Here is a 26664-nt window from a genome sequence, read left to right as displayed (position 1 = left end):
TGGAAGGTAAAACTGTCTCTCAGAAGTTGCTCTAAGTGACAATTATTTCCTGTTAAATGTCTCATGTTGGCCAAGACCCAGTTGAAAGATAACTGCTGTCATAAGTTATAAGTATATTTGACTAGAACAAGTAATGAAGGCACATACTTGAGTTGAAAAGTCATCTAGTCCAAGTGTGATGGTATATGCCTTTAGTCTCAGCACTTGGAAGGCAGAGGCAGTTAGATCTTTGAGTTCAAGTCCACCATGGTTTACTTAGCCAGGTGTAGACTAGAGAGGGTTATATAGTGAGTGGTGAGACCCTGTCTAAAAAAAGGAAGAAGGAAAAAAAGAAAGAAACAAACCTGTCAGTTTGGGAAAGCAATAATTTAACAGGACTAAGAGGCAAGAGTGCGTAGACTTATAAAGTAAAATGGGTCTCACAAAACCAAGATGTTAGCACTTCCTAACTCCTGTGCAGTGATTGATTATCCAGAAAACAGGAAGACGTGAGAGTGTGAGCTCTCTGGTCATCAGGCTGCTGTGGTAACTGGCAGAGAAGAGCTCCTGTCAGGCTTTCTCAGGAGTCACCTTTTAGGACTCAGGAAGGAAAAGAATTGGTTTGAGTGTTTATCCAGTGCAAGACAGGCTGTTGGAAAGGTAGGGTCAGTGGGTCTGTTGGTACATGAAGAGACCTTTAAGGTGTTCATAACTAGATTCCCAAGAATGAATAGGCCGAAATGCAGCCTTCTCCCTCTCCTGTTAAGAGGTGTAATTCTGGTGACAAACTTAAGGAAGTAGATTCAATCTCCTAGCTACAGTGAGGAAACAGAAACAGACAGAGCCAGCTCTGCTAGCAATTAAGGGCCACAGCCCAGAGAAGAGCCCTAGCGGGCAGCCGGTGCTGCTCTCGCCTTCTTCCGTTAGTGGAAGACGGTTCCAGTATTTCTCATTAACTTTTAGCAGTGGGGGCTGGGGGATATCAGGGTGGCCTTTGCCTTAATTATTTTGTTTGGTTTTTCTATACACTCTTCATCATTTGAAGTGGAGTTTATTCAGGGTTTTTTTTTTTTTTTAGACAAAATAGGTTAAATGGAAACTTCCTTGGGAAATTTGGGGGTTAACACGTTATCCTCACTTGGTTGTGTGACTTCAGAAGACATCTGAGGTTCCCTTTCTCAGTGCTAGTTCTTTTTCAGTGAGCGTATTAGCATGCGACAGTCAAAGGTCGACAAGCTGTATGCCGGCCTGAAGGATCTTGCTGAGGAACGGAGAGGAAAACTTGATGAGAGGCACAGGCTGTTCCAGCTCAACAGGGAAGTAGATGACCTGGAACAATGGATCGCTGAGAGGGAAGTGGTCGCAGGCTCCCATGAGTTGGGACAGGACTATGAGCATGTCACGGCAAGTACTTGGGAAAACTGGGTAGTGGTGGGCAAAGCCATCCGCATTCTTAGGCAGGGAGGTTACAGGTGTGGTTTCAGCTTGGTGCTTTTGTTGGGTGACTTTGTTAGACAAGACAGGTGCTGCAGTACAGATGTGTGGTTCTCAGGGCTTGAGTATCAACTTGTGCCTCCCACTTGACAGTTTCTTTCCAGCAGCATTCATGTGGTGGGGTGGAAAAGCTCCACAGTGGTCTCAGTGATTTCTCTGTGCGTATCCCCTTTCAGATGTTACAAGAACGATTCCGAGAATTTGCTAGAGACACAGGAAACATTGGGCAGGAGCGTGTGGATACAGTTAACCACATGGCAGATGACCTCATCAACTCTGGACATTCAGACGCTGCCACCATTGCTGAGTGGAAAGACGGTCTCAATGAAGCCTGGGCTGACCTCCTGGAGCTCATTGACACAAGAACACAGATTCTTGCTGCCTCATATGAACTTCATAAGTTTTACCATGATGCCAAGGAGATCTTTGGCCGCATCCAGGACAAACACAAGAAACTCCCTGAGGAGCTTGGAAGAGATCAAAACACCGTGGAGACTTTACAGAGAATGCATACCACCTTTGAGCATGATATCCAAGCTCTGGGCACTCAGGTAGGTAGAGCTGCCTAAGGGAGCTTCCTTATGGAGTATCTTTGTACATCTTGAGCCTCTCTCTATCTCTTGGCTCCTAGAATGTACCTGAAATGATGCTCAAATTAAACACATGTGAATATACACATGCACGTGCTCACCCCACCCTGGAAAGCATTGTAGTCTATACAGTTCTGAATTGTCACACTTGCACATAGCATTTGATGGACATGCTGGTGTTATTGGCAGATGCACATATAAGGCCTCGATACAAGTTACTGTTCTGCTAACGTGACCATTGGATCAGTTTGAAAATAGTTTCTCATTGTCTTCTACCAGCCATCCCAAAAGAGAAATCTATACTTTCTCACTTGCAGGTCTGTTTTTCTGCATTGATTGCTCTTATTCTTTGTGTTGGCATACAAAGTGAGCAATCTCATGTCGTTTTGATAAATGTCTTTATATTTTTTCCATCATTCTCCAGTCGGCCACTGCTCGCCCCATGTTCCCTGACACCACTTCCTTTTCTATGGTGGTCCCAACATCTGCCTATTGACTAAACCTTCACATTTTGACATGCCTGATCTTCTAGCTCCAGCCCTCTATGAAGTGGCTTAGCACTAAAGCAGTTTTGAGGATACTGAGTAAACAGTACAGCAGTGGGACTAGGTATTGTGTTTGCTCTCTCCTTAGCCTTCTAATCTCTACTCTCCTGATCACTCTTAGTTCTCGAAATTGAAAAATGGCCACCTCTTTCCTCCAAATTGATGTTCCCAGAGAAAAAGCTGATTTTGCCTAATTTTTTTTTTTAATCCCTAGAAGGTCAGGAGTTCTGTTCTTGCTTATTGAGAGCCAATGATTAGTACAGAGTCAGCAGAAGGCCAGATGGAGTATATTCTTGACTTTGTGACTGTGTGGTCTATAGTGGATATCAGTCTTAGGATAAAGAACTCAAATAAGTATTTACTAAAAGTCCTAGACTTGGCCCAGGCAGGTTCAGGCGAGTGTGTACCTCACCATGCTGCAGTACTTAGGACTTAGCTGGAACAGGCTTCTCTTGACTACCATTATCTTTTGACCACCATCTAGAGCCTCAGTCCTCTCATTCTCTGTGGCTGTGAGCTAATTTACCTCTCTATGCCTGGTTTTCCTGCTGCTTTGAGGATTAAGATGATCCTTATAAAACATTTAGATCTGGGATTGTGTCCCTGTTATTGTTTTTAACAAACACTAAGATGCTTTTGAGAAGTCTAGAGACAATTGAGAACTAGGTCCTTTCCCATTTACTTTTAAAACTATAATAGAATGCTTAAGAGTCATTCCCTGTTTTTTCATTAAATACTTTTGCCTCATGAGACTGTTGAAGCTTAATATCCACAGCCAAGAAACCAACCCAAGTCTGTTGGATTCCACCTACCTGATCTACCTCACTGTAGAAGCAATTAAGAGCCATAAAAAGATGTGTGGCCCTCCTGCAGGCACTGACCCACCAATATCTGTAGAGGCAGTAACAGTCTTGAGTGGTCAAGGCCATCCTTAACTCCTGTGTGAGCTTTTGTTGTGTTGGCCTTTCCCATCTTATCACTGAAAGACCCTATTAAAAAATAACCAGAGGTACAAGAAATGATGACTTGAAAGACAAGGAAATTGGTTTTCAAGTAATTTCCTGCAACTTGCTTGTGATAAACTGATTTACATACCTTAAGTGTAATTCAGAATTAGAGACTATTTCCTAAAGATCCATAGAACACAAAGATCAAATCAGCATGTAAACCAAATCCCATCAATTTCTTTCTGTGTATCTTTTTTAGAAACTCCATATTCTTGCCACCGCTTAAAGTCCTTTTGTACAATTAAGGGTCGGTAATCTACCTTCTCCCATATCTTAGCATTGGGTGACTCCCTCTCATTGTCCCTGGGAGAGCCTCGCCTGGCCTTTCTCCAAATAACCTCTCTTACAGTCATGAAAGGCTCATCAGGACTGTAGACTTTAGTCAGACATGGGTCTTGAACTTTGAATGGCTTAAGTGTTTCATGTACGCCACAGTGAAAATGGGCAAGCAAGGATAAGGCAGTTGTGTGCAGTGGTGCACACATTTAGTCCTTATACTTAGGAGGCAAATGGATCTCTTGGTTTGAGGCTAGCCTGGTTACATAGTGAGATCCAGGACAGCTAGAGCCAGATAGTGAGACCCTGTCTCAAGAAAAAAAAGAAAGAAAAGGAAGGAAGAAGGAAAGAGTACAAAATAGTCACTGGTTTCTTCTATGACAAAACTCCATCACTACCTAAATTGATGGCCTGTTTTCACCCTTTGACACACAAAGTAGAACATTCAGCATGCTGTCTGTACTTTTAAAATGCTATTTGGTGTGTTGTGGGGGCATGTGTGCCTCAACAGTACACTTGTAGATCAGATGGCAGCTCTGTGGTGGACCTTCCACCATTGTGTGTTCCAGTGTTCACTTGAAGCCATGAGGATTATGTGTCAAGTGCCTTTAGCTATTTGTCAGCCCACCCACTCCCACTTATTTTTAAAAGTTAGGCTGGCCTGGAATTCACTGTCTAGCTAAGCTGAGGATAACCTTGAACTCCTGATCCTCTTGCCTCTGCCTTTCAAGTTTGGGGCTTTTAGGTGTGTGCCAGCACACCCAGCCTATCAAGGTACTCTCATCTTGGAATGTATCTAGATGTGTCCCTCCTCAGCCCTGTCTTCACATCCCAGGCTCTGGGACTTCCCTGTGGTCCTGAAGCATTTTCTCTCTTTCATCATTTGAACAGTACTTAATAACGGAATTCAGTAGGTATGGGGTTTTGTGGCTTGGCTCTACCCAATGAAACAAGAGCTTGTTAAGAGGCACAGACCCAGCCACCTGTGGCTCCTTCTTATTGCTATTTATGGTGAGACAGTAGGTGAGGAAGGGAAGGGGTGATGGTGGCAAGGCACAGTAGTGAAACCTAGCTTTTCTGTCCTGTGGTTCCACAGGTGAGGCAGCTGCAAGAGGATGCAGCCCGCCTCCAGGCAGCCTATGCAGGGGACAAGGCTGACGACATCCAGAAGCGTGAGAACGAGGTCCTGGAAGCCTGGAAGTCCCTGCTGGATGCTTGTGAGGGTCGCAGGGTGCGGCTAGTAGACACAGGAGACAAGTTCCGCTTCTTCAGCATGGTGCGTGACCTCATGCTCTGGATGGAAGATGTCATCCGGCAGATCGAGGCCCAAGAGAAACCACGGTAACAAAGAGCCACTCACCCGCACCTTCCTACCCAGGCTTTTCCGTGTTATTTCTCTTCCTCTTTGTTATGTTAAAGTCTCTGTTCCCACTTAGATCACAAAGGTGATGTCACCCTTGACATCTGCTTCAAAAGTGTTCTCAACTGAAATGACTAGTGTCCTCTCTTTAGTTTGGTTTCTTTCAAAGCAATGAAGATATTAATAGATGAGCAGAGGCATCAGTTTCCTGAGTCCTTTCCTCCTTGATATGTCTTTATGTCTCAAGGATATCAACAGTTCCATCAGCCTGTTTGAACTGCCTTTGTGCCCTTTAGAAGGAGTAGGATAAAGATCTGAACCGAAATTCAGTGGTTTTCTCTATGCACTTAAAGATGTCTTTCTTCGAGCGCTACGGAGTTAGCTGGTCCTGAGTGAAGTGTTACCGAGCTTCAGTGATTCTGCCTGACAACTCTCGAAAAGACGATTAGGCTGTCAGTTTCCTCCAAATTACGAGCTTTAAAGCCTACATGTTTATTTGAGAAGCTTCATCTCTCAAAGGAGATGTTACTTTTTTTATAGGGATGTGTCATCTGTTGAACTGTTAATGAATAATCATCAAGGTATCAAAGCTGAAATTGATGCTCGTAATGACAGTTTTACGGCTTGCATTGAACTTGGGAAATCCCTGCTGGCAAGGAAACACTATGCTTCTGAGGAGGTAGGATGCTGCTTTGCTTTGGGACCTGACATGAACTCAGCCAGTGTTAGCAAGTAATGTCTTTGAAGTCTCCCACAATCCACAGGGGTTGGCTCTAGAACCTCTGTGAACACTGGAATCCATAAATGGTTAGATACCATATGTAAAATGGCATAGGATTGATGAATAACTTTAGACCATCTCTGGACCCCACGTAATACCTAACACAGGGTGAATCTCTGTTGTACTATAGTCAGGAATGACAACGCCAAGCCCACATGCTCAGTGTAGTTGTGCATTTGAGAGCAGGTCCTGATACACATGCAGTTAAGTGCACTTCCTTACATCATTGTGAGACTTATTCTGTCTGCCTAGAATAACTGTTACATAAACCTGTAGACCCCAAACCAGTAATTCTTTGGCCAGAGATAGAGATCATTTTTTAGGGTTCCAGGTATATAAAGACAGCCTGTGAACTCCTCGGTGGGAGGGATTGCTTTGGCTGTCACTTAACTCCGAGCTGCATTTGGCCTCTGGTGGATGGCCGCAGCTCTGGTCAGGATGGTGGCACTGATTGATGTTCCTTCACAGGAGTGCATGTCTCTCAGAAAAGTGAAGGCTTTGTCAGTGTCCTTGTGCTCTTCATAAGCATTACTGTTTCAGGGAGCCCCAGAGTCTAGTGACACAGCACAGAGCTTGCTGCCTCAGCACAGGCAGCTTTGACTAGAACTCCCACCCCTTCTGGAAAACTAGCTGTGTTTTTTTTCTCCACTCCCAAGACATGGAATAATAAATTTAAGCTGATACTTAGCAGCTTAGGAAAAATAAATTCTCTTTTATAAAGTGCTCATCCGGGACAGGCAAAAGGTTGCAATGTTTTATTAAGGCCCTTGTTTTCGTGCAGATCAAGGAAAAGTTACTGCAGTTGACGGAGAAAAGAAAAGAAATGATTGACAAGTGGGAAGACCGATGGGAGTGGTTGAGACTGAGTAAGAATATGCATCTCTTATTACTGTTATGTTCGTCCTGTGTATCCATGGGAAGTACACAAATTGATCTTCCTGCCTTAATTAATGTGGTATTATTACTTAATGATTTTTTAGTTTTAAATGTTTCTTTTCTTTCTCAGTGTATTCACACTGGAGAGATGACTCAGCAGTTAGGAACACTTACTGCTCTCCAGAGGCCCTGAGTTTGGTTCCTAGCACCCATGTCAGGCTCACACCTGTACATCTCCAACTCCAGAGCATCTTAGCATCTCTAGCTTCTGTGTGCACCCGAGCTCAGATGAATACACACATACATACACACACGGACACACGCACACATATATTTTTTAAAAAGGGGGTATACCCTTTAATCACTAAAGTGTCAGAGAAATACGGTTCTCTCTGAGATCAAGGCTAGCCTAGTCTGCATAGCAAGTTCTAAGAACAGACAGGGATATGAAGAGTGACACTGTCTGTAAAAACAGAAATAAAATAAATAATAAAAGTCTCTTTCCTTTCTTTCTCCCCCCCAAATCTTCCTTCTTTTCTTTACCTCTCTCTACCTTCCTCTCTATCTCCCTCTCTCCTTTACCTCTGTCATCCTCCGTATCCCTCTCTGCCTCTCTCCCCTTTCTCCCTCTCCCCACCTTCCTTTCTTCCTCTCTCTCCCTCTCTGTGTACCACAGTATGAGCCCTTGCTGGATTTAAAATGCACAGTATTAAGAATAGCACCTCATGGTTGATTTGAACATTAAATGTAGTTCACTTCAAGTTTTAAGAAAAAAAGCCTATATTCTAACATATTTTATTGATCTTTTAGGTTCTTTCTTGTATTCTAGCCTCATTCCCATATAATACAGACTCTTAATAAAAACTAAAGTTGTATAGAAAGTCCAGTTGGGCCCAGAGCCTCTGATGTTCTATTTGAGGCCATTCTGTTATTGTGGATTTCGTTTGCAGGTTTTGAGAACTCTAGGGCAGTTTCATTCTGTGTAGCAAACGTGTGTCATACCTGCTATGAACCGGATGCATACATCCGTACCCAGGCTATAATCTAGGCTTACAGAGATGACTTGCCTGCTTGTCAGTTGTCAATTGAAGAAATGACAATTTCCTAGATTCTTGTCAGTTGATATGTTGTGGGGTCTATCATAATGTCAAAATAAGATGGCTAGCCTGTTCCTGGTTCAGTGATGCTCTGCACAGTAGGTTCTTACCCAGCTGGCCCCAGATACTGCTAGGTGAGTCTCTGAAAGTACACTGGTAGTCCAGCTAAAGCCAGGTTCTAATCCAGTTCCTCATGATGGAACTTTCTTCTCTCCCTTCTCCGTCTCCTCCCTTTGTTAGTATTCCTACCCTTTCAATCCCCCAAGAGACAACTGGATTTCAACCTAATTAATGCTATGTGAATTCCTGCCTCACCTGCATAGTCTGGCATGTATGGGTTATGTGTCCTGTAAGGGCTCTGAGATCTGATCTCTTAGAATTAGGGCCACGTGACCAGAGTAAATTATAGGCCTCTATGGTTCACCTGAGAGCCACTGTCCACATATGGCTCTTGGAAAATAGAAATCATCTAAAATTTAACTTGTATTCATATTTGGTAAACAGAAAAAAGTATTGTGTTAAGATGGTATTTTTAAAATATATTAGGTTAAATCAAAATTCAATTAAAGCAATTACCCTGTGACATTCTTTCCTGTGTGGCTCAGTGTGTTTACATATGATGGCATTTGGTGTCATAGATGATGCTATGCTTAGGGCAGTGCCATTGTGTGGCCCTGTGACAGACACTCACTCTTGGTTCTCTGTGCAGTTTTGGAGGTCCATCAGTTCTCAAGAGATGCCAGTGTGGCGGAGGCTTGGCTGCTGGGTCAGGAACCATACCTATCCAGCCGTGAAATTGGCCAGAGTGTAGATGAAGTGGAGAAGCTTATTAAGCGCCATGAGGCATTTGAGAAATCTGCAGCGACCTGGGACGAGAGGTTCTCTGCCCTGGAAAGGCTGACGACAGTGAGTGTCCAGACACATCCAGCACAGCACTGTGCCTGTTTGTGTGAATTCCAGGAATCAAGTGTCATCTCCACTCCAAGAGTAATCTCAAGTCAAGCTTTTCTGTAGAGCTTGCATGGGCTCTGGCCATCCGTACTTCTGGGGAGTGAATGTGTTAAAACAGAATTCCTTTTCAATACATGGATTACTTATGGAATGGATTTATTTCAGGAAGACTATTCTGTGGCTTTAATTTTTTCTCCTGTTTTTCTATTAGAATGCAGATGGCTTCCTTGAATGATTTGTGGGTCCATGGTGGGTTTTGATTGAGACTTTAAACCCCCAAGCAACTTTTCCCTCTCAACAAAGTTAAGATGCAGAGTTAATTTTGAAATCTTTATTCCCAGAGAGAAATTAGCCATCCAGAGGAGTTTTCCAGCTAGGGGTAGGCAGCCTTCCATTCCTCATTCCTCAAAGCTTTAGATTATAGCTACAGTGCTCATGGATACAATGCCATTGTGTTTGCAGTGTTGGCCTTTGAGGTTGTCCAGTGTGAACCATTGTAGAAAAAAATCTCCTGGGTTTCTAAAACTTTTTTCAAAAGCAGCAAAGTTCTTAGCCCTGGTAAACAACAGCCTGTTCTTCTGTAGTTGGAGCTACTGGAAGTGCGTAGACAGCAAGAGGAAGAAGAAAGAAAAAGGCGGCCGCCTTCTCCAGAGCCAAGTGCGAAGGTTTCAGAGGAGGCTGAGTCCCAGCAATGGTGAGGCACGAGAGGCTAATATGCTGGTTTTGGTGGCAAGTGAGATTACGGGGCATCTGGTCCAAGTCTTGTAGAGCTAGAAACATATCTTTCCCGTTCATTGTCTCGTCTATGCTATTGAGAATCCTGTAGCCATGCCAAGTGACAGTTGAGAACAGTCGCGCAGTGGAGCGAAATGGGGCAGTGGCGAGGTGGCAGCAGGACAGACAGACATACTTCCCTGGGTGACTCACTGGATAGAGGCACCACTGAGATTTTAAGCCAGTGATTCTGTGATGGGGGAGAACTAATTTTTTATTTGCAGAAGGCTCTTGGTGGGTTGTACGCTCCATGAAAATTTCTAAAGTGAATTTATCAGGTGGGGGTGGTGACAGGGTGTTTCTGAAGACTTAACTCTACTTTAGGGACTGTCTAAAACACGTACAAGTGCCAGGTGTAACAACATGACATTGTGTGGAAGAAGGACGTTCACACTTGTTTTTTTTCTTTCTCTCTTCCCTTTTCTCTTCCCCTTCTATCCTTCCCTTCGTTTGTCCAATCTCACCCTAACAGGGATACGTCAAAAGGAGACCAAGTTTCCCAGAATGGTTTGCCGTCTGAGCAGGGATCTCCACGGGTTAGTTACCGTTCTCAAACGTACCAAAACTACAAAAACTTTAATAGCAGACGGACAGCCAGTGACCATTCGTGGTCTGGACTGTGAAGCTCGTTACCGTTTGTCAAGAACCACTCTGTCCACTTCCTTTGACCTTTTGGTTTCCATGTCACCCAAAGTGTTAAAATTTTTACTTAATTCATAGCTTTCCTTGATTTCATGTTCGTTGGCATTTAATTTGTTTATTTGGATCCTCATTGCCTCAAAGAAGCATACTTAATTTTTGTTTATTTATTGTGAGCTTTTTACTTTAAGATTTTACATGAGTAATTGAAATTAAATTATAGCATAATGAAGAAATTAGAATCTAACAGGTACGGCACACACAAGTTACACTAATAGGGCACAGTACTCTGCTCAAGGTGCTGTGTTATTAACGAGTATTATTAACCTGTAGTAGTTTAGTAACTAGGAAGACCAGTTTGTAAGGAAGGAAACATTTATTACTAAGGTTAGGCCTGCAGTCATTCTGTAACATTCCATAGAGAATGCATTCATCGATGGCTCGAAAAAAGCTGAGTCTTGTTGGGGTAACTGCTTAAGTCTTAGGTGCAGGACCCCAAATGTTCTGAGACCCCCTGGGTCATTTATTACTTTGTACAAGCCCAATAATCCTCTTTTCCTGCCAAGTCCTCAACCCAGAAATGTAGGCTTCTATACAACACACGGTACAGCCCACTGCCTGCTCCCAGCAGCTCTGTCTTGGTCAGCGTCACCAATCCCAGCACTCAGGATGTGGCAGATGCCAGGAGCCCTCGGCATGTTTTAGGAACATGCCTACCAAACATCAGTCAGAAGCTTCAGGGTAGCAAACTCTTTTAATTTTTTTTTTAGGCAAATGGAACAAAAGCCATTTTGATTCATCCTGATTACTTGAATGATACACTCAATGCCTCATGCCTGGGAGCACTTGCCGAGGTGTCCTGGCCCTAGAGGGCTACTTCAGCGTCTCTTTTGACAGAAACTTTTGTATCTTAAATGAATCTCGAAGTTCCCTAGTAAGGAGTCCTCAGGATGGCATGTATTGGCACACTAGCAGGGATTGAAAACATTTTAGCAGAAATTCTTTTTCTAGGAGTGAAAACTAATAAAAGGGGTGATTTCCAGGTTCTGATCAAAACCAAACCCTCATTATTACAGCAAAGCCTTGCAAGACACTCCCTTGCTCATTTGCCATATTTAGATGTCTTAGTGGAGTCAGAGCCATGTTTGGTATGTGTTTTCCATGAGCTAAGTCTAATTTGTCTTTTCATTTCATGATGCATTTTTTTTTTCTTTTGTCAGGATAACATCATATAGCATCTTGTTTGTTCTTCCTAATCTCTATGTACATACCTATCTACCTGCAACCGTAGATAGGTATCTAGATAGATAGCAAGCTTCTTATACTTTGGGCTAGTATGCATCATTATTGGGTCTCTGCCTTAAAACACATCCAAATTTATATTAGGGGGAAAAAACTATAGCTTTTTCTTTGGACTCCAGGGTCCCTGACCATGTCTTTATGGCCACAAATCATGCTGTGTCACTGATCATATATATAATATGCTATACATGGTCATACTTATATATGATGTTTCTATATATGTGCAGTCTATCATCCAGACTGATACTAATTTTTAATGCTTTCTTATATCAAAAGACAAAATGCACATAAGCACACCAGACAGGAGTGCTATGAATAACAATTGGATTGTGTTGGAAGAAGAAAAAGCAGTTTCAGTATTTTGGATGATGATGCAGAGACTCATGCTAATGAACTTGAAAATGGTGTTGCTTCATATACTTTGAAAACCAATCAAGTGTTTCTTACGCTTCTACTTGTCATGTTGCATTCATGTCACATCCTGATTTTAGTGCTTCAGATTGCCTGGCCACAGAAGCACTCTGAACTAATTGCTAAAGAGAAGCAACAACATGTGTGTGGGGGTGGGGGAGGCTGATCACATCCATGTACCATTGTTTGATCTTAGCACTGTGATTTGCTTTTGACGTCTGTCCTAGTGATGTGTGTTGTCTGCTGGCATGCTTACAGCACATGTCCATTGAAGGTCATTTTGTTCTTTTATTTGTTGGCATGCTTACAGCACATATCCATTAAAGTTCATTTTGTCCTTTTATTTTCATTGTTTTCTTGGTTAGTGATTTCATTTGCATAAACATTAATTATCTCTGCATACTGGTGTGGGGTTTTCTCTTTTCCTTCTAACTCCAAAGAAAAAAATTTTGCTGCAGAATTTCCATCAGAAGAAACTTCCCTTGCCTTCAACTGCCTTGAAGTGTGACCAGCTCTGATAAATTATAGCCATTTCTAGATAAACTTCTGCCCACCCAGCCACTAGTGGGTTCCATGTCAAAGCTGCAGCACTAATTTTTTTTTAACCTGGTGTCTGTACATACTAACCCATGTTTCTCTCCACTCACACCGGCTCAGGCCTTCCACGCCAACTCACATGTGCTCCTTACATGAGTTTCCTGAGATCCCACTAGAAGAGATTTGTCAACTGTAAGATTCCCTCAACATCCTTCTGACTTGGGCTTTGATTACTTCCCCTCCTCCAACTTGCCCTTGACAGTGGAAAGACAATCCGGGTGTGGTGGGATGCCTTGCAAGCAAGTGGGAAGCTCTGGATTGGGAGTTTGAGCCCTTCCTGGGCAACAGAGCAAGACAAAGCGAAGAGAGGAGGGGAAAAAGTAGTAGTCTGTTGCTCAAAACATACCCACAGGCTGCTGCTGTCACAGCCAGGCCAACTAAGAACTCTGTCCCCCACCACATGTCTTTTCTGCCCCGAAAATCTACTGGTATGAAAATAGAGAATTTTAATCAAAAAACGACCTTAAGATTGCATAGTCTCCATTCATAGCATATCCTAAACCTTGATGCTAATTATGCAAGTTTACGTAAGTTTATAATATCACGCCCTTCTACCAAGTTCTCATTACCATTTTTCCAGATATGTAGCTTTCTTTAAAATAAGCAGGGTCCATCAATCTAGATAAGACCTAAGCAAGAGAGTTGACAGATCTGAGTGTTGAAGTGGTGGTGGCCAGTCTACCGCTAATATTGCCAAGGTTGCTGCTAACTGGGTATCACTCTGACTCTGGGCAGCAGCGGTGGGGGACTATAGCTAGTGACTGTGCCATTGAAACTTCCATGTTTGTCTGTGTATGAGGGGTGCAGGTTGTCTGTAATCTACTAAAGCATCAGCCATACCCAAGCTTAGTAACTTGCTAATCCGTGCCCTGGGTATACCAGCCAGGGGCTGCTACAGTTAATGGTACACAGTTGATGGTACACAGGCCGAAAACGATAATGAATCAAGACCCTACTACATTTCCAAAGCCGAAAAACCGTGTGGGTTACAATTTAAGTGAGCTTGGGAAGGAACGCTCCTGAAGACGTCTCCAGACTGAAGGGTCAAAGCCGCTGGAAGCCTGGCTGTCTGGGCTTCCCGTCTCAGTGCAGCAAGGCACCGTGATCAACCACCCGTGATGGGGAAGGCCCTGGTTCAGTCTTTGTTTGGGGGTAAATAGCTGTGTGGTGTTGAGTGACTGTGATTGGCTTTTTCAGCTCCTTTAACACAAACTACAACCCACTCACAATCAACTTGGACAGATGTGGTTCAGTTGGTGTTTGTGGACTTGCCTTATTTCCTTCCAGCTCTTAAGTTCCAAAGTCTAACGGGGATGATAGATGTAAAATGCATGACTGTCGTCCTAATTTCTGCATGTGTTGATGGTGATCTGGAGAGGAGGGTTGTGGGAGAAGAACCAGGGAACCTCTTTCAGAAAGCAGAGGTGTTTTACTTGTTGCATCTGGGGGATGCTGTGTAGTTCTGATAGGGTTGTCTCTCCGTCTGTCTGTGAATGCCCTTTTGCTTCCACTTCAGCCCTTCTGATGACGCCCTTGGATGTAAGGTGGCTGCTGTATAACTCTCATACTTAATGTGTGTGATTGTTCCCATTGTCTTCGTGTTTAAAGTAACCACAAGAGGAGATGATCTGAGCTGTGTTAGCGAGAATGGAGTCATCAGAGGAGTAGAGTGCAGTAAAACTCATCCTGGCATTTCGCTTCTCTCATTTCCCCGCAAGCGGGCGGCCATTAATCCATTCCCACCTTCTAATGTCCTTGGTGTCCAGCTAGCTTTGCGGGGTGTGCACTGGTTTTACTGCACTGCCTCCATCTGTGCCAGGCATTTATACACAGCCACGTGTGCAAGTCAGAGCGTATGTGGTCCTCCCTTGCTCTCGGGGTTTCTGAATGGCCTCTCCACTGTCCCTAGATGGCAGGAACCATGGAAACAAGTGAAATGGTCAACGGTGCTGCTGAGCAGAGGACGAGCTCCAAAGAGTCCAGTCCTGTTCCCTCTCCCACCTCGGACCGCAAGGCCAAATCTGCACTTCCCGCCCAGAGTGCTGCCACCCTGCCAGCCAGGACCCTGGAGACGCCCGCGGCCCAGATGGAAGGCTTCCTCAATCGGAAGCATGAGTGGGAGGCCCACAATAAGAAAGCCTCGAGCAGGTAAAGACAGCACAGGGAAGTCACCCGGGTGCGGGTGGTCCAGCGTGCAGGATTGACATTCAGGTTTCTATTCTGTGACCAGTGTGTTCAGAAATGGAGGGAGAGTAGAACGCCCTCTGAGGAGAGGAAACACAGTGGGCAGGAATCTGACCTCAGGAATGACCTGAGGCTTATCCTGAGGAGGAGCTCACTATAGCAAAGTTGAACAGTCTCCTGAAGAGAAGTGACTTCATAGTATGGCTCCTCGTGGGATCCAGCTTTTGCTGATACTTCTCCCAACAGTCTCTAAGTTTATTATGTAACTGATGAGAAAGTAGGGGCTTTGAAAGGTTGTAAAAAGCATACTTTTTTAGACATCCAGTAAATGATAAAACTGAGATGAAAATCACATCTAATTCCAAAGCTTGTGTGCTTAGCTGGTCTACAAGATGTCTAAATTAATGTACACGTGGAGTGTCCACTGTACAAAGGGCTGTATCTGTGTCAAGTAAGGTCACAGTCTGATGTTCTCATTAAGTTTTGTATATTCTAACAGTTTGCCCCGTGCAGACCGTTGGCACACTCCTGAGTCCAGCTCCCCAAAGGGATGCCCCTGGACCTACTCTCTTGTCAGTAGCTGAACCACAGAAAGAGTGTCTCTAAGACTGGGGGAGATTGTACTTGAGAATAAGAAGCCTTGTTTGTGTTCCTGAACATAAGTGAAAAGCTTCGAGGGCAGCATGTGACAGAAGGGAAGGCTCGCACGTTTTCTGATACAGAGCTGCAGCCCTCCGCAGCTGCTCCTCAGCCTTATGCTCTGTTCCAAAGGGGTCGGGCGGGGCTGTTAGCTTGCTATAGATTCAGTGTAGAGAGGCTGTGGATAAGGGGCAGCCTGTGTGTGAAGATCGTTTTCATGAGTCTTTCGGCAAGGGTGAGCATAGCCTTGACACTTCTTTCTCTGCTGTGCCCGCTCAGGTCCTGGCACAATGTCTATTGTGTCATAAATAACCAAGAAATGGGCTTCTATAAAGACGCCAAGAGTGCTGCTTCTGGCATCCCCTACCACAGTGAGGTCCCTGTGAGTTTGAAAGAGGCTGTCTGCGAAGTGGCCCTTGATTACAAGAAGAAGAAGCATGTGTTCAAGCTAAGGTGAGAATTTTCAAGCTTATGGCTGTCTGAGCTTGGCTTTCCCACAAAGGTACTGTGATGGCTGTGTCTCCTCCTGCTGAGCCTGGTTGTGCATCTGAACCCAGAGGAAATATGAGCCTTCATTTCAGGGCCTGGAACACACAGTTCCTTGGCACTGCTGTGGGCTGTTAACACCACAGTATATAATGGTGGCTTTAAAAACCCCACTTGGAGTCCTTCTGGCTTATGCAGACTAAGGCATTACCATGTTTGCTACAGATAGGTCCTGTGAGTCATCCTAGAGCCTGAGGAAACAAACAGGAAGCACTGGGGTGGGGTAGGCCATCCTCCCCAACTCTTCCCACACTTCTGCATCCAAATAACTCCTCCTTGTGGGAGACACCCCCTCAAACCACATTCACACCCATGCTCCTTGTGTTTGGAGATGGGCAAACCATTTCATTTCGTAATAGTGTAAAAAGATAAGGCAAGGTGGGTGAGAGCGTGCTCAGTGGTAACAGTGCTTGCTACCAAGCCTGATTACGCAGCCTCCCTCCTCTAAACCCACATGGTGAAAAGGGAAGGAAGGGAGAGGAGAGAAAAAAGGAAAGGAAAAGGAGGGGAAGGGAGGAAAGGAAAGGTCATCCTGCGTGTTGTCTTTTTGACCTTCGAGAGTGTGCATACACATATATTTTCAAAATACCTTGTAAGTTCAAGAAGTAAATCAAACCTCTTGATGGCTGGTTATGTCACTTAGTGTGCCACTGATTGGCTCTGTCGCTTTGGATCTGACGAGCTTCATCTTAGTTGATCAAAGGTTCACACTGGGGGTTGTGGTTGCTGAGGCCTTTGGATCAGAGAGACAGACATTTTATCCTGAGAGTCCCAGATAGTTTGACCTCTTGACCGTTGCATCCTAGCACGCCCTCCTTGACCTCAGAGTCAGTCTGTTGCTGCACCCATAACACTAAACGTCCCAGGGCCACACCGATGGCCTCCGGGTGTGGCTGCTTTCATTCCCATAAGAAAAATCTAGAGAACTTTTTTTTTTTTTTTAATGTCAGTTGGGCAACTCTAGAATTTGCAGAGTGGGAGACATAAACTCAGAAGGGTACTCACCTTTTCTGAAGTTTTCTCTTGAACTCATTTCTGGTTAGCAGTTAAGAATCCAAGTGGTATTGGCCGTAACGAAGCCAAACCTTTTTAGAGGTTGGACTTTTCTGTTCCTTCTGTTGGATTAAAGCACCAGATTCCCTATGCGTATTGAATTTATCTGGTGAGTGTGTGGCTTCTTAATAACCAGGGGCCATTGTCAGGCCAATGCACCTCTCCAGGCCTGGTCAATGGCCCATGTAGAGCTCCGTTGGCATCTCTGAGGTAAAGTCCTCAGCCTGCTTGTCAGCCACCCTAGATAAGGGGATTGTGAGGTTTTGTTTGTTTTAGGTTTTTTGTTTGGTTGGTTTGGTTTGGGGTTTTTTTTTTTTTTTTTTTGTTCTGTTTTGTTCTGGTTTTTGAGACAAATTTCCTCTGTGCCCTGGTTGTTTTGGAAATTGAGCTATACACCAGGCTTGCCTGGAACTCACAGAGATTCTCCTACCTCTGCTTCCCAAGTACTGGGATTAAAGGTGTGTATCACCACACCCAGCCTGTATTTTTTATTTATATTTTTGAACTTTCTAATATAAAAATGTTGCCTACATAACTGTAAACTGTAATTTTCTTGAAATTCCAGACTAAGTGACGGCAATGAGTACCTCTTCCAGGCCAAAGATGACGTAAGTTACTACTCGTTTTCTTGGGTACCGAAGTTCATGGAAGTATGTGTGGGATATTCAAATGTCTGGTCTTCACAGCCACCAACACTGGGCTGAAAGAAGCAAATATCATCTTGTTGTCCCTCATTGGGGGGTTGGGGGCTAGAGCAGCATCCACTAGATTCAGTAGAAACTAGGAACAAGGCCCTTGCCTGCTAATCCACAGAACAAGGCACAGGGGGATGACCCAGAACACCATGTATGTCCTGATGCCCAGTCCAAAACCTCTACACCTCAGAGAAGAGAGGGTCACCTCAATGATCACAACATGTGCAGCAATTTAAATGTTAAAGGCCCACTTTCAAGAGAGATAACTCTGGAGAAGGGACATGGAGACATGTCAGATGGCTTTGTTGGTAAAGGGCCTGCCACCAAGGCTGATGACTTGTGTTTGATCCCCAGGACATACTTTATATAAAGAGAGAATCACATACACATACACACACACAAAATGAAAACTTTTTTTTTTTTAATTTAAGGAGAAAGCACTTTCTAGAATGAGAGTGATATGTCACAGCCTGAGACTAGCCTTCTAGATTCTGTACATATGTAGGACTGTATCCCAAATAACGGCCTGCAGAGAGAGCAGGGGCCCATCTGAAGGGAATTGAGAAAACAGATAGGCATTTAAGGACAGTGGCCCTACTTAGAAGCACTGGTGCCAAGTGTTTCAGCTGTCAGGCTTGGATCACCATGGAGGTAAAACCTGAACTCATGCCCACCCCCTTGACCAAGTCTTCCTGTGTCTCTTCCCTTATCTAGGAGGAAATGAACACATGGATCCAGGCTATCTCCTCTGCCATCTCCTCTGACAAGCACGACACATCGGCCAGCACCCAGAGCACGCCAGCATCCAGCCGGGCGCAGACCTTACCCACCAGCGTCGTCACCATCACCAGCGAGTCCAGTCCTGGCAAGAGGGAGAAGGACAAAGAAAAAGACAAAGAGAAACGGTTCAGCCTTTTTGGCAAGAAGAAGTGAACTTCCCTGTTGTCCTGCCCTTCTCTTACCTTTAGTAAGAGTCCAGCATGCGAGCTCAGACCAACACATTACTCTGTGCCTAATGTTCCTCCATGTAGTTGATCTTTTTTCTTTTTTTTTTTTTTTTAATAAATTTTTTAATTTATATAGTATTTCTGAGGGGTGGGGGAAACATACTGAAACACTTTATCTCCAAGTTTAAAAAGTTTGAGGTACAGAGGGAAGGCCAGATTTTTTTAATGAAATTATATAGATTAGATCTCAATATTTAAACTGTTCCTCAATTTTGTGAGGCTGTGTTGGAAATAACCCGCCTCTGATGCTGTTGGTATGCAAGGCAGCGGTGCTTACATAATACTTCCTGTGCTCTCCAGAGACGATGGACCCATTTCCTGACACTACTCTCCCTTCACTTCCGTGGTTACCCTGAGTCTTGACTTACAAGTGCCCTCGATGGGTGTAGCCTTTATTAAACAGATCGTGTATTCTGATCTCTCGCTGCCGCCACAGTGCAGCTCCATGTAAACCTACAGGCCAAACCGTTTGTATCAGGCATCATTTACTAACACGTGACACGCGGCTTTTCTGCATCAATTGCTGTGACAGTTGAGAGTGTTGGTATACAAGAAGGAATAGAAAATTGATAAGGTTTTAAATAATCTGTAATTTCAACCTTTTTTTCTGAAATACATTATATTGTATGTTTGAAATAATTCTAGTACAAAGTATAATAAAACTAGATGTATAATAAACCCTTTAAATCATTGCTAAGTGTATAAGTGGAACTGAAGCATTTACTGGACAAAGTAATGTTACTCTAATGGTTACTTGCTCATGCGTGGCCACACTGTTATAATTTGCTTCATACCTTGCTATTTGATACATAGTGTGCATTTCTCTGTCACTGTAACTATTGTAATGACAAATTTTCATCTTACTGCACAATCAAAATGGCATCGATAGGAATGACCTCCAGAGTCTGAGCCTGGACAGGGAGTGGGCGCTCAGGCCTGGTGCTCCATCGTACGACCTGTACCTCTCAACTTTTGCCCTGTTAAATATATGCTATGTCATTAAATGCTTTTAAATCTAGCCTTGTGACTAATGGGTGTTTTTCCTTTCCTGTCTAAACATGCCTAATAGGAAAATATAGTGAGGCTGGGTCCTCTATCACACTGCGTGTGTGTGTGTGTGTGTGTGTGTGTGTGTGTGTGTGTGTGTGTGTGGTTGTGTGTGTGTCCTGGCTTTGAAAGCTATAACAAATGAAGAGGAGTGGTGAATGGTGACACTTTTCATGTTTTTGAGCTTGTTGTAGCCTTGAGCCCAGCACAAGGAGAGGCAAATGTTTCATGAAAAAGAACAAGGGCTGATAAATACCTTACACCAAAGCTGTACTGCTCCTGCTGTCCCCCCTTATGGAATAAAAGCTGTCCTTGGTAATATGCAAACACCTTGACCTGTGGTAGTGTTCATACTGCTCTGGAGTCATTGTTATTTTGAGTCCTCTCCAACGTCATTTGCCACAGCACTTCCCTGTGCTTAGGGCTTCTGAGGTGGACAGTCGGAGGCATCTTGGTTGTGGTGTCTTTCAAATCCAGCAGTCAATGTATTTCTGGTCAAGGTTAGGCCTCAGCAAAAAACACTAGGCAAAGCTTGTTCTGCATTTAGGACCTTGCCAACCAAGCCCTGGTTTATTGTGTCCCTGTGTGATGGGGTCACAGAGGCAAAAGGCTTGTGAAAGTTGCCACTTGGCATTCACTTCTCCCTTTGAGGATTTGTCACACTTCGGAGACCCACTGTGTCTCAGGTGGGAATGGGGGCAGAGGAATGCTATCAGGTTTCTGAAACTAAGTCTTAAAAGGCCATTTCGTCTTACAGACACGGACTTTTATGAAGCCAAATCCTAGCACACACAGGACATCCCCCAGGAGATTGGAGTTGTCATTTTAGACTGTTTTAGTAAATTATTTCTATTATTCCCCAAGCGTAATTTTCTGAGGGAAATCTGTTGCTCAGTGTTTTAATTTCCCACCCAAGGTGTTCATCTAAGTAATGGTTCTCGACCTCTGAGTCAAGATCTGAGGCATCCTGCATACCAGGTACTTATTATTAATAACAAAATTATGGTTATAAAGTAGCAACAAATTTTATGATTGGGGTCCCTACCACACGAACCGTGTCAAAAGGTCAGCATTAGGAATGCTGAGAACTTACCGTAAGCAGGGCACTGTCCTACCCACCTAATGAAGGTGCCTGAGTGGACTGAAGTGCATCGGTGCTTTCATGCTACCAGCAAGAAACATCTACCACGTCTTTCCTTGCTGGTTACAGGGCCTTGTTCTTGTGCACATGTGATCATTTCATCTTAGTTATACCTTAGGTTTTCTGCTTTTTGGGACCAGGGTGGTTGTTAAACTGGGATTCCTGCCAGCACCGTGACAAGTATGCCCCTCCAGGAAGCAGCGCTCAGGCGTCTTAAGTGGCACGGTCCTTGCTATGCACTCCCACCCCTCTTGCCTTTGGGAGGGACTAGATTTCAGAGGCGAACACCACGGTACATAACTCAAGTTCTGTCTGCCTGGTGCTCCTCTGCTTTTGAATACCTTTGCCTGTGCTCTGGCTGCCCTGGAACTCACTCTAGTCCAGGCTGTCCTCAAACTGCCTGCCTCTGCTTCCCGAGTGCTATCAGATCCTAATTGTCTCCCTGTATTTTTCAATCACAACTGACTTGGGAGAGCAGACACTGGTTACTAAACAGGAAGGACTTCAAGGAGCTCTGATCCTATTACTCTTCAAAGTACGATCTGCAAAACTTGCTCCAGAAGCTGGTAGAGGAATGCTTCAGATACATCTATAGCAAAGAGCTGATGTGGGGTGACACACATTTGCATGTGAGGCTGGAGAGACAGCTGAGCAGTTAGGACCACTTGGTTGTTCTTGCAGAGGACCCAGGTTGGGTTCTCAGTACCTATACCTGGCAGCTCATATCCTGCTGTAACTATATAATTCCAGGAGATGGAACACCTGGCTTCCACAGGCACCAGGCATACATGTGGTGCACATACATAAATGCTGGCACACGTACACATAATCTTTTAAATTTACACAACAGCGAAATCCCTGTCTTAGTTAAGGTTTTACTGCTGTGAAGAGCCACCATGACCACAACAACTCTTATAAAAGATAACATTTAATTGGGGCTGGTTTACAGTTTCAGAGGTTTAGTCCATTATTGTTTATCATTGCAGAAAACATCATGGCATGCAGGTAGACACGTTGCTAGAGAAGGAGTTAAGAGTTATTTTTGTTTAAGATTTATTATGTATATTCTGCCAACATGTATCCCTGCATGCCAGATGAGGTCACTAGACCTCATTATAGATGGTTATGAGCCACCATATGGTTGCTGGGAACTGAACTTAGGACCTCCAGAAGAACTACCAGTGCTCCTAACCTCTAAGCCATCTCTGCAGCCCAGAAGTGGACAGTTCTGCATCTTGAGGCTACCTGCCACACATAGCTTGAGTGTAGACATCAAAGCTTGCCCTCACAGTGACACACTTCCTCCAACAAGGCCATACCTCCTAATAGTGCCACTTCATGAGCCAAGCATTCAAACTCATGAGACTGGAGACCGTTCCTATTCAAATCACTACACCTGCCAAAGGATCAGCAAGAAAACCACCAGGCAGGAAGAGCCTTGAGTTGAGAATAGAGAATGATCTCGCTTGCATGTTTGCCCTGTACCTACAAAGCCTGTGCCTGCTCCTTGGTGAGCTCTGCTCATTGTGTTCCCACAGAGATGGACTGGGCAGTGGCAATGTTGGGACCACAGTAGCAAGTTTGGAAGTAAGGTCTTCCAAAAGAGGCTGGAAGGAGGCAGAATATCTCACATTCCTCAGGAGGGGAAGGACCTGTTCATTTAAATTGGGACATTTAACATTCTTGGAAGGGAGATGGATGAAAAACTATGATCTGGTCCTTGGGTTCTGGAGCTGGGAAAGGGTCTGTATAGCACTCAGAGCCCAGCCAAGAGAAGTGTCATTTCCACTTTGGCTGTAAGCAGCATTTACAAGTGTTAACTGCTAGTGCACATATAAGGTGCTCCTCTTAGCCATCTACCCATGTTTGTCACTCATGTGACCTCAGAGATATTGCTAGTACTAAGAGCAGAAGTGTCACCACAAAGAAGGAAGGACACCCATGTCAGAGCTGGTGGGCCAAGACCATAGAGAGTCTGAAGCTTCAACAAGGTCTTCCTGACCTTATGACTCACATCTTCACTCAGCTGTGTTATGTCTAAATCTTGGAAGGAGGATGTCTGTCTGGTTTCTCTTCGGTCTCCTGCTGTTGAGTGTGACCATCCATACAGAAGGCATGCTTTGCTAAGAAATGAGGTGCTTGAGCAGAATCGAGCAGAGCATGCAAGAACAACGCCTAGGCCAGTCACTGGTGATATGATAATGGAGCTGAGCAACTGGTTTTACTTGTTTTCTTCTTTGCTCTCAGATAGTGACTTTATCTTGCTAATAGTAACAGGTAACATTGGCTATGATGTCATGCCAAGCAAAGTGCTGAGCTTGTGAGTCGCATTATCTGCAACCATGGAAACATCTTGATTGCACAAGGGAGGCACATACAGGTCAGTGTTTGTGCTTAGAACAATAATTCCAGGGCCTGGAATCCTGACACCCTCTCCAGTGCTCGCACTGTACCAACGTCTACTGTGTTCCTTCCTGCTCCTCTGATCTGAGAAGCAGTGGCCTCAAAAATGCCAGCAAAGGCAAAGCAACTGGTAACCCACCAACACCCTGAGGGCAGGCGATCTTGGGAAGGGATATGGAATGGTTGATATCTGGAACTGACTCCCAGGGGCTTGTGTTTGAAGCTGTTTGTGGCAGTTTTGAGGGCTGTCGAGTCTGATTGAGGGAATTAGATCTCGGGGATCTTTGGAGGTCAGACCTGGTGCTCTAGTTTCTACCCATTCTTGTTTCCAGTCCCAGTGAATAACCAATAGCCTACCACCCCTGCCACATGGACCAAAACTACTGAAGCCATGAGGCAAAATTAAATTTTCCTACCTTGTTTCTGTTAGACACTGCTGTCACAGCTACATGGGAAAGGACTAATAGAGACCACAGAGGCTGTGCTGTATTCATTCAACATCTGTGCAAACCCAGACTGATTGATTAATTCATGGATTGATTGACTGATTTATTGATTGATTGGCTGATCAATCTTTTTGTAGGTAGGAACTCCTGGATAATCTTCCTGCCTCTGCCTCCCAGGCCAAACCTAGGTTCCTGTGTGAGGAGTGGTATGTGTTTTATGCAGATGCGTAGGTATGCAAGCATGTGGTGGCCGGAAGACAACCTCAGATACAGTCACCTAGAACTGTTCACCAGCCAGCAAGGACCCATTGTGATGCCATTACTTTATTTTATTCCTTCTCTGAATTATCAGAACTACAAGTGAATTTTAAATATTAAGACATCTGATATTCCCAAAAAAATCTAAGTGAGAACCTAGCAGCAGGAACTGAGGTAGAAGCCATGGAAAAATGCTACTTCCTGGCTTGCTCTTCCTGGCTTCCTCAATTTGGTTTCCTATATATCTCAGGACCAGGGACAGCACTGCCTACATGAGCTGGATCCTTCCAAAGCAATCAGAAAACATTCCCACAAGCTTGCCCACAGACAATTTGAGGTTTCCTTTTCTCAGATCCCTCTAGCTTGGATAAAGTTGACAAAAATCTAATCAGGACACGGTACTTCCTTTAGTTTACCAGTTGACTGTCAATGGTTTTTCTAAATGGGTAAATTTCTTCCTACGGTTTCCCAAATTTTCACATTTATATCTAATACAGTTATGAAGCAGCAACAAAAATAATTCTATGTTTGGGGTCACTACAACATGAGGAACTGTGTTAAAAGGTCACAGCAAGGTTGAGAAGCACTGTCTAGATAGTTCATCTTTTTTTTTTATGTATTTATTTATTTATTATATATAAGTACACTGTTGCTTTCTTCACACACCAGAAGAGGGCATCTGATCCCATTACAGATGTTTGTGAGCCACCATGTGGTTGCTGGGATTTGAACTTAGGACCTCTGGAAGAGCAGCCAGTGCTCTTAACCACTGAACCATCTCTCCAGCCCAATAGTTTATCTTTTAAACGAACTGATCCAGGACAATTGTGCTTATTTATACTTTAAAAGAATGTGTGTAAGTAAAGGAAAGTCTTGTTTTCAGCATCAACAGCATGGGCTCAGCTCTTGGTACCTGAGGTGTCCTTTGTTAAAGACATGGTCCTGTATTGCCATCTTCAGGAAGAGACATCTGCACTGTCTTGTGAGGTCTGTTAGCAGATAAACAGAAGACAAATGTGCACTTTGTAGTAGTGCAGTCTTGAAAGAAGATCTGAGAACTACGGTTTAAGAACAGAAGAGTGTCACAAACTGCTGATTCTGATATTTTAAATGAAAATTTGGATGTGTATAAACACTCATAAATAAATGTGTCTGTCCTTCTGTTCCAAAGCAAACCAATGTTTACTACACAGCTTTGCAGATGACCTAGACTGAGCCAAACTCCAGTTCAGGCCCAGTTCAACTTTTCAGGGAGGGAGGTTAGTTTACCTAAGGTCATTAGCCTTCAGAATAAAAGATCTTTGCTTTCACAGGGCCTAAGAAAAGAAGCCTTATGAAAAAAAATTACTCTTTAGTATTACTCCTTAATAATTTCTTACTGTTTGTAATTTGTAGGGAAATTAAGGTCTTTAAATGCTGCTGAAAGGCAGATTTGGTAAGGGCTAACTGTGAAGAGGAATTTCCAGTGTATGGGAAACACTCTAGTTTGTATCCAGAATGTTCATCAAGGGCAGTGCAGGGTCTGGGAGAAACTGGAGGGGTAAATTTAGGAGACCCAAAAAACAGTACAAAGAAGAGAGGAGAGGAGAGGAGAGGAGAGGAGAGGAGAGGAGAGGAGAGGAGAGGAGAGGAGAGAGAAAACAAGTCCATATAACATAAATCACTTTCTCAGACCTTTACAACTTATTTAAGCTTTCATAACTTCAGACCTTAAAACTATTTTTGCTTTTGTTTTTCTAGACAGGGTTTCTCAGGCCTGGCTGTCCTGGAACTCATTCTGTAGACAAGGCTGGCCTGGAACTCGGAGATCCACCTACGTCTTGTTAGGAAAAATATAAAGAGAGTAGGAGGGTATGTTCTATGGAGGTGTACTGAGGTATGGGGGTGAGGGGGATGCTCCTGGGGGACCCATGTTGGGCATCTCTTCCTGCTGAGGGACCACATGGTGGTATAGTGTAGAATAGAGTTTATTCAGGGCATGGAGAGGGGAGTTAAGAAGGTAGTAGGGGCAGAGAGAGAAGAGGAGTAGAGAAGTAGAGGCCAGCCCTGAGCACATGGGGGGGGGGGGACAAGAGAAGAGAAAACAAGAGAAGAGAGCAAGAAAGCAAGAGACTGGTGGAGGATGCAATCAGCCCCTTTTATAGTGCCAGGTAACTATGAGGTGGAGCATACCTGGCTGTTGCCAGGTAACTGTGGGGTGGAGTTTATAGAATCCTAACACATCTGTCTCCCAAGTGCTGGGATTAAAGGTGTGCACCAACACCATCCAGCCTTTTGTTTTCTTTTGTTTTTCTTTTTTTGACATTAAAAAAAATAACTTGCATTTACACACTTTTGTAATTAAGTTTTTACATCCTCAGACCTTCATAATTTGTATTTACATACTTTAAACATGTTTTAGACTGTCATAAGTTCACACCAATATAACTCCGCAAGTGGGAAAGGTAAGGAAGGGGTTGTACAGTGGATGCGATGTTGATTTGCTGCTGTATATAGAAGGTTTGGGTTCAGGATTGTGGAAATGTCTTCTCTTTGGTGGTGAGAGAGAGTCAGGTGCATTTAGAGA

At 44.0% G+C, this 26664-nt stretch overlaps 1 protein-coding gene across 1 annotated transcript in view; it reads left to right on the top strand.

Moving 5' to 3' along the window:
- Positions 1-19977, top strand: part of SPTBN1 (spectrin beta, non-erythrocytic 1) — a 153192-nt gene extending 133215 nt beyond the window's left edge. The window contains exons 25-36 of the mRNA XM_080909295.1: positions 1179-1383; positions 1650-2024; positions 4988-5232; positions 5792-5930; positions 6814-6898; positions 8715-8911; positions 9541-9650; positions 10203-10266; positions 14589-14827; positions 15782-15955; positions 17667-17709; positions 18511-19977. Of these exons, the coding sequence (XP_080765421.1) occupies positions 1179-1383; positions 1650-2024; positions 4988-5232; positions 5792-5930; positions 6814-6898; positions 8715-8911; positions 9541-9650; positions 10203-10266; positions 14589-14827; positions 15782-15955; positions 17667-17709; positions 18511-18729 (2095 nt within the window). The 3' untranslated portion in view covers positions 18730-19977. The remainder of the gene's footprint in view (positions 1-1178; positions 1384-1649; positions 2025-4987; positions 5233-5791; positions 5931-6813; positions 6899-8714; positions 8912-9540; positions 9651-10202; positions 10267-14588; positions 14828-15781; positions 15956-17666; positions 17710-18510) is intronic.
- The last annotated feature ends 6687 nt before the right edge of the window (positions 19978-26664 follow it).

Source organism: Micromys minutus, assembly GCF_963924665.1.
Source record: "Micromys minutus genome assembly, chromosome: 1".
Taxonomy (NCBI): domain Eukaryota; kingdom Metazoa; phylum Chordata; class Mammalia; order Rodentia; family Muridae; genus Micromys; species Micromys minutus.
This window is presented reverse-complemented; position numbering and strand designations above follow the sequence as displayed.